The following is a 7,427-nucleotide window of genomic DNA, read 5'->3' on the forward strand; positions in this document are numbered from 1 at the left end:
TTCCCAGACCAGGGATTGAACCCAGACCTGCAGCACCCAGAAAGTACCCAGTCTTAACCACTGGACCAGCAGGGAATTCCCTCACTCTGACTTTTTTTTTTTTTTTGAGATTACTCAATCAGATCAGGTCTTCTCATTTATTGGTTATCAACATCAATGGGAAATCTTAAAACAATGAAGAGAACAGGTCACCCCTCCTTCTGTCTCATTCGGTTAGTTTTTTCTTAGGACCCACTCCTTTTTTTTTAAGAGTAACCTGAGTTTTTAGAATCTAGAATATTCCTTGCAGTGGCTCCTTGGTAATCCAAGGCACTGCCCCTCTCCTACTCAAATTCTTTGGTGCTCCATCCATCAGCCTCCCCAGCATCTAGCAGTCACCACAACTCAATGGACATGAATTTAAGGACACTCCACGAGACAGGGAGGCCGGAGGAACCTGACGTGCTGCAGTCCCTGGGATTGCAAAGAGTTGGACAAGACTTAGCAACTGACCAACCACAGACTCGAGGATTCCTTTTAAGGTCAAAGAGAGCAGCAGCGGTGGAGGCCCTGGGGCTTCGAGCAGGGATGAAAAGGGTGGGATGGCCTCTGGTGCCTCCGGAGGGTGCGGGCGGGCTTGGTGGTAACATCCTGAAGAAGCTTTGCTCATCTCTGCTTCCTGTGCTTTCACCACCGGACAGGGCAGGGCCTGAGGGGCAGGGGTCCTGTGGGGGCCTCTCTGCCTCAGGAAGATACAAGCCACCCACCAGCTCAGGACCCCTCCAAAACCTCTTCGCTCGGGGCCTGGCACCCCAGAGCTGAGGTCGGGGGCGCTGGTGCCCAAGCAGCAGGTGGGAAGAGTCAATGAGGCCCCTGTCAGTCTCATTTGGGGCCAGTGGACCCTCAGTTTCAGCCACAGATCAGGCCTCCAGACAGCCTTGGCCCTCACGGTGAGCAATTTGGGTGACTGCCCAGGGGCTGGGACTCGCCACTGCCTCCCAAGGACGGCCAGGCCCCCAGGAAGGAAACTGCCTCCCTCTAAGGACAAAGCTGGGATCAGCCATGGCAGGGATATTTCTGGGGTCCCAGGCCAGAGACTGCACATGGCTTCAATGACCTCTCAAAGAGAAGGCTGAGGGGACTTCCCTGGTGGTCCAATGGTTAAGACTTCACCTTCCAGGACTCCTCGGTGGTCCCATGGTTAAGAATCTGCCTGCCAAGGCAGGGGACAACACAGGTCCCATCCCTGGTCCGGGAAGATCCCACATGCCACAGGGCAACCAAACCAAGCTGAAGCGCCACAACTACTGAGCCTGCTCTCTGAAGCCTGTGAGCCCACACTCTGCAACAAGGAAAGCCACTGTGACAGAAAGAGCTAAAGAGAAGCCCCCGCTAACTACAACTAGAGAAAGTCCCTGAGCAGCAAGAAGACCCAGTGTGGCCAAAATGAAAAAAAAAAAATCTTCACCTTCTAAGGCAGAGGGTGGGGGTTCGATCCCTGGTTGGAGAGCTAGAATCCCACGTGCCGCATGCCTCTCTCAGCCAAAAAGTCAAAACATAAACCAGAAGCAGTATTGTAACAAGTGACTGTTTGTTACAGTACAGACTTTAAAGACTAAAAATGGTCCACCTTAAAAAAAAAAATCTTAAAAAAAATAAAAAGACAAGACCAAGTCCTTGCACTCCCTGTGACTCAAAGCACTTGGTGTCCGGAGCAGCCCAGTGGATAGCCTGCCCTCAGGCCCTAGCCCCCTGCCCCCATACTCAGTGCAGAAACTCGCCCTGTGCTGTCCCCACCCCCAGCAGCATGGTGCCTGGACTGTACCATCCACGCTCTGCTTTGCTGAGCATCCACACGTGGGGCTCTGGTGTCCAGCTTGGGGGTCTCATCTACTGGACCCACAGCAGGGGCCAAGTCCTTTAGGGGCTGGAGGAGAGGAAGGGCCGACTCGAGGAAGATGCGTGTCCTTCAGCCTCTGGCCTGGTGTGGGGCTCCCTGGGTGGGGGGTCAGGGGGCAGGATCTGGGCTCCAAGAGCTCAGGGCTCACACTGCACACTCTGTCCTTCCTGGTCAGAATTCTCTCAGCTGCCCCACTCTTCCTTGTCCCTTCTGAGAACCAGGAATAATTGACTACATGGGCTACGAGGGTGAGTAATTCTCTATTTTCACTGGGGGGTTGGAAGCAGGAGTCTCATCACACATACCCCAACTTGGGCTAGGGCTGAGCTGGGCCTTCTGGAAGCCAGAGATGACAGCTCATCTGGATCAGGGACCACCAACCATGGACAGAGCCAAGCAGAGTGAAGGGAAGGGGCACAGAGCGGGTGTGGAGGGAGCCCTTGTCCCTGCCAGAAGTTGCGGAGCTCCGGGGAAGGTCCCCTCCCCACCCCCTGGCCTTCTGCCCCTGGTCTTGCCCAATCCTGACCAGCGGGGAAAGGGGCAGAAATCTTGCCAGGTGTTTCAGCAGGAGTGCTGGCAGTTGCCTCACCCTTCCGGGATTTGGCAAAATTTGAATCACTCCACCCTGGGGTGGGCCACGGGTCAGGTGGGCCATAAATAGGGTCCCCCCAGGGAGCCTGCTCACTCGCTTCCTCCTTTAGCTGCTGCCTGGACCGCCAGCCTCCTCTGCCCTGAAACCATGTCTGTGGGTCTCCTGTGGCTGGGTTTCACCCTGCTGGGGGCCCTGCACACCCAGGCCCGGAGTTCCTCCTCCAGACTGCTGCGGGCCCCACCTCTGTCCAGGATCCCGCTGCAGCCCAATTTCCAGGCTGACCAGGTAAGGGCCCCGGAGGGACAGCAGCAGGGGGCGGGCAGGGAGGCGTGTGAGCAGAGGGGATGGGAGGTGAAGGGTCTTAGCAAACCTGCAAGGGCAGGATGCCCAGGCTTCATTCAGCTCAGCCTGCCCTCTGGCCCTCTGATGGAAGCCAGGCTCCATGGCCCCACATTGACCCTGACCTTGCTGGCAAGAAGATCACCTGGACAGACCTTCTCTAGGTCCACACTCTCTCCCATCATCTCTGTAGTGAGTGGATGACGGGAACGCCTTCAGTCCTCTGCATGAGGAGGAAACTGAGGCCCAGGGAGGACACCCCATCCCTACCATCCTCAGGGCTCCCTCCTGGCCTGGCCTCCCCTAGCTCCCACTGGCTTCACCAATCCAGGAACTGAATGCCCAGTCCCAGGCCTGCTGCTCAGTGAGAGGGGCTCCTGGCTCGGGGGCAAGCTGCCAGGGGTGCCTGCAGGGACAGTGCTGTAGAGGGGCCCTAGGGTGGTTTGTGGGTTCTGCCTATTACAGCCCCCCTATTACAGTTCCAGGGGAAGTGGTACACCGTAGGCGTGGCGGGGAATGCGATTAAGAAGGAAGAGCAAGACCCGCTTAAGATGTACAGCTCCAACTACGAGCTGAAGGAAGACGGCAGCTACAACGTCACCTCCATCCTGTTAAAGTGAGAGCTGCCACGTCCTTGGGGAAAGTGGGGGAGACTCGAGGGGCTGCTTGAGCGTCTAGAGGCAGATTCATGTCACAGTCAAGGGCTGACCAGAGGAGAGGCAGTCACTCATCCTTCTGCGCAGCAGTGGATTCAGATATTAATATTTGTTCATTTCTTCCTGCATTATTGTTATTTAGTCGCTACGTAGTGCCTGGCTCTTTGCGACCCCTTGAACTGTAGCCCTCCAGGCTCCTCTGTCCATGAGATTATCCAGGCAAGAATACTGGAGTGGGTTGCCACGTCCTTCTTCAGGGGATCTTCCCAGTCCAGGGATCAAACCCGCATCTCCTGCTTTGGCAGGTGGATTCTTTACCGCTGAGCCACCAGGGAAGCCCTCTTCCTTCATCCGATCAACATTTATTGGTCATTTCAGTGCAAATAGACATGGACACAGGCATCAGGAAACAAGACACAGAGAGAAGGGGTCTCCTGGATGGAGAAGAGGGTCCCTGAATCCAGCCTGGAGACCTACCCAAGTCTTCATCGAGGGTTTACAGGGAGGTAGCCTCCAGAACTGGGCCTTGAAGGAGCCACTCTACCTTGGAAGGAGGCACAGAGCATCCATAGCAGGGGCTGGTGGACTCTGAGTCAGAGGGAAGCACTCTTTCAGGAAGCAGCAAGTCATCATCCAGCTACCCAGCAGGAGCTGATGAGTGGCTTGGCAGCAGGGGCAGCCCACACACTGCCAGGTCCTCAGACACCAGCGCAGAAGTGATCTGGGGAGGAGTGGGTCTGAGCAGGGTCCCTCTGGGTGTGGTGGAGAGAGAAAAGGTGGCTGCCAAGGAACACCCAGCCCCTCTGGCACCCACGGAGACTAAGGCTGGAGCATGTGTGCAGCAAGAAGCAGAGGGAGAATGGGTTTGGGGAGATACGCTCTGGAATACCAGGGGAGAGGGTGGAACTCAGGTCAGGGTTGATCCAGGAGCTAGAGGAGTCCTTGGCATGGAACAGACTGGAATCTTGGAGGGTGAGTCCCCCAGGAGAGGTTACAGACAGGGAAGCAGCAGAGGGAAGATAGGAGTAGGGGATAAATGCCTGAGGGATGGGGTGGGGGTAGGGAAGACCACCAAGGGGAGACAGCCCTGAAGAGGAAAGGGCAGTGGGTGCTAAAGGGAGGACCTGAGCAGGGTCAGGTGGCCCAGGGCAGACCAGGCAGGGACACACATGGGTAGGCTCAGAGGCCCATCTGAGCTGGTGGGGAGGGGACCTCCTGCTGTGGTGGGGGATGGCCTGTCTTGGGCTGGGCCAGACCAGGGGTGTCAGAATCCCAGCTCCTTGAGCTGCAGCCCTGGCCCCCACCATGTCCAACCCCAGGAGTGCAAGCCCCTGTCCCCTCTGCCCTCACTTACCCATCTCTCGCCCACAGGGATGACCTCTGTGACTACTGGATCAGAACTTTTGTCCCAAGCTCCCAGCCTGGCCAGTTCACCCTGGGCAATATTAAGAGTGAGTCCTGAGGGAGGTGGGCCCTGGGGTTGGGCTTCCAGGAGGTGGGGGGGGCAGGGTCCTCCTAGAAGGGGCACAGACCTCCCCGCCCCTCCACACAGATGCTGTTCGATGTGGAGAGCCCCTGTACACAGGTAGGGAACAAAGCAGCTCCCTCCTCCCAGGGCGGGCTGACCCCTCCCTGTCCTTCCCATCTTCCCCGCAGGCTACCGGGGGATAAGGAGCTACACCGTGCGGGTGGTGAACACCGACTACAACCAGTTTGCCATAGTGTACTTCAAGAAGGTTCAAAGGAAAAAGACGTACTTCAAGATCACCCTTTACGGTGGGTCCTTCCCTTGTGACCCCGGGGACCCACCCCCACCCAGCCCCCCAGGTCCTCTCTGGTTCAGGAGAGGTCCTTTACAGTTCAGCTCCAAGCCTCTGTGGGGGTCCAGGGAGGGAGGCCCTTCTGTAGACCCTCCATGAGGAAGGGGTCAGAGGCCTTGTTCATATGTTCAGCAATGATTATAGAGTGTTTGCTGGCCACTCGCTGGCCACCTTGACCACAGGGAGGACCAAGGAGCTGACCCCTGAAGTGAGGGAAAACTTCATCAACTTCGCCAAGTCCCTGGGCCTCACCGATGACCACATCGTCTTCACTGTCCCGATTGGTAATGGCCAGTGCAGACTGTCCAGGCCTGCTGCTGTCCCCCCACCTGCCGGGGAAAGGGGCGCGGAGGAGGGGCCTGGCCCTCTGCTCAGTCACTGAAGCCCCTCCCTGGGAGCCACTCCGGGTCAGGAAGACCCTACCCCAACCCAGGCATCTGTGGGGCACCCAGGGATCTGGGCCCCAAGCGTTCCTCCTTGACAGATGAGGATTTCAGGCCCAGGTCCAAATTTTCCCAGTCTCTCAGCCCCAGGGCCCCTTCCCCCTACAACCCAGGCCCTCACCATCTGGCCACTTCCTTCTCCCTCCCTCTTGTCTGGGGCCCCTTTCCTCCTCCCTTGAGGCCTGCTCACCACTGACTTGAAAGGCGGCCTTGTCTTCAGGTGGCCTGGCCTGGGCAGGGGGCTCCAGCCGGCCACCCAGGGAGCCAGCAGCCCCCCAGAGCTGGGAGACTGCCGGGGCTCAGCAGGTAAACAGGTGGCGGCCTGGTGCCCGAGCGGATGTGTGGCAGGGCCTCACTGGCCTGCTCTGGAGAAGGGGGTCCCCCCGAGCTGCTCATCCTCAGGCCTTCCTCCCAAACCCCTGCTCCCATCCCTGAAGGGAACCCCCAGATCTGCAGTTGCTGGGCCAGGCTGGGGCCTGGGGTGCCCAGGGGCAGGGCAGGCATCCCAGTGGGCAGAAGTCACACACACACACATACACACACACCCCTGCACATTCTGACAGACTCTCTCCCCCACAGACCGGTGCATCGATGACCAGTGAGCCTGCAGTGAGTATGGCTGGGGAGGGGGTGCGGATGGGAGCCAGGGGGGTGCAGTGGGTCCGGGGTCTCAAACTACCTCTGCGCCCCCCACCCAGGACAGTTGCTGTCTCTACTTTCCCGTCTTCCTCTCAGGTGCCTCCTGTCTCTCTTTTCTCCCACCCACCTCACGCCAGCCTTTGCCCGGCACAGCACCCAGTTAACCCCCGCACCAGCCTGGACACCAGTGACAGGAGAGAGCCCAGAGACCCTTCTCGGGGTCCTGCAGCCCCGAAGATGCAGCCCTGCCTTGCCTGCTAAATAAATACATGCCCTGCCCCCAGTCTGTCCTGCTTGACTCTGTGTTCCTGGATTCCTGGGCCATTGGGAGGAGGACAGGCAAAGGGTGGGCTCACATTGGCATGGCTCCCAGAGCCCCTGGGGTCCTCACAAGAGACGGCGGCCCCAGGGCCCATGGCCAGCTTTGGCTGGACCATTCCTCGTCCCCCACCCCAGGCCAGCAGCAGGCCTCACATGACCCTGACTTCAAGGAGTGACTGGCCCAGCAGAAACACTGCAGGGGCCACAGCTCATTTCCACATTTGGCCACCTGCAATAGGCATCACCGCAGAGGCTCAGCCAGGGCTGGGGAGCTGGAGGGGGGCTGCAAGGGCTGAGGTGCTGTCACCCCCAACTTCCTCAGGACCCCTGTGGATGCTGGAAGATGGCAGCTAGGCCAGGAGGGGTGCACAGTCGGTGGGGCAGAGGCACGTCCAGCCTGAGGCTGTGCCAGGGGAAGGAAGGTCTCCAGGCATGGTCCCCTGCCCCTCTGATAGCCAAACCTCCCTGCCCCTGGTTGGCCCAGGGATCACTCTCTGGCTCCTACTGGTGGGTGGCTGTGACCATGCTGAGCCCATTCAGCGTCCTGTCCTCACCCACACCTCCCTTCCACAATGACCTCCAGACCACCAGGGGCAGGGCTGGGGATGACAGGGAGGCGAATACGCCACCAGGAATCCAGATTCTAAAGACTCAAGGGCTCCAGGCCTGCACCCACCACTTGGCTGGGCCTGACAAGCCCTTGTTCACCCACAAGCCGGAGCTGGAACTCCTCCTTAT

At 58.7% G+C, this 7,427-nt stretch overlaps 1 protein-coding gene across 2 annotated transcripts; it reads left to right on the forward strand.

The window, feature by feature from the left end:
- Positions 1-2,465: 2,465 nt before the first annotated feature.
- On the forward strand, positions 2,466-6,651 carry LCN2 (lipocalin 2). 2 transcript variants are annotated; one of them, XM_019969758.2, is made up of 7 exons: positions 2,466-2,756; positions 3,290-3,426; positions 4,838-4,917; positions 5,123-5,242; positions 5,469-5,570; positions 6,309-6,338; positions 6,506-6,651. In XM_019969758.2, the coding sequence occupies exons 1-6, from the start codon at positions 2,619-2,621 to the stop codon at positions 6,329-6,331; spliced, it is 600 nt and encodes a 199-aa protein (XP_019825317.1). In that variant the 5' UTR covers positions 2,466-2,618; the 3' UTR covers positions 6,332-6,338; positions 6,506-6,651. The 2 variants fall into 2 exon arrangements, with proteins under 2 accessions (XP_019825317.1, XP_019825316.1); XM_019969757.2 differs by having other exon boundaries at positions 2,467-2,756; positions 6,465-6,651.
- Positions 6,652-7,427: the final 776 nt, after the last annotated feature.

The sequence above is a fragment of the Bos indicus genome, chromosome 11 (genome assembly GCF_029378745.1).
Source record: "Bos indicus isolate NIAB-ARS_2022 breed Sahiwal x Tharparkar chromosome 11, NIAB-ARS_B.indTharparkar_mat_pri_1.0, whole genome shotgun sequence".
Taxonomy (NCBI): Eukaryota; Metazoa; Chordata; class Mammalia; order Artiodactyla; family Bovidae; genus Bos; species Bos indicus.

Excerpts from the sequence above, each read along its gene's own strand:
- LCN2 (XM_019969758.2), top strand. The coding sequence starts at position 2,619 with ATGTCTGTGGGTCTCCTGTGGCTGGGTTTCACCCTGCTGGGGGCCCTG. Across the intron at positions 3,427-4,837 it reads GTCACCTCCATCCTGTTAAA|GGATGACCTCTGTGACTACT; the intron begins GTGAGAGCTGCC and ends TCTCGCCCACAG. Across the intron at positions 5,571-6,308 it reads CGTCTTCACTGTCCCGATTG|ACCGGTGCATCGATGACCAG; the intron begins GTAATGGCCAGT and ends TCTCCCCCACAG.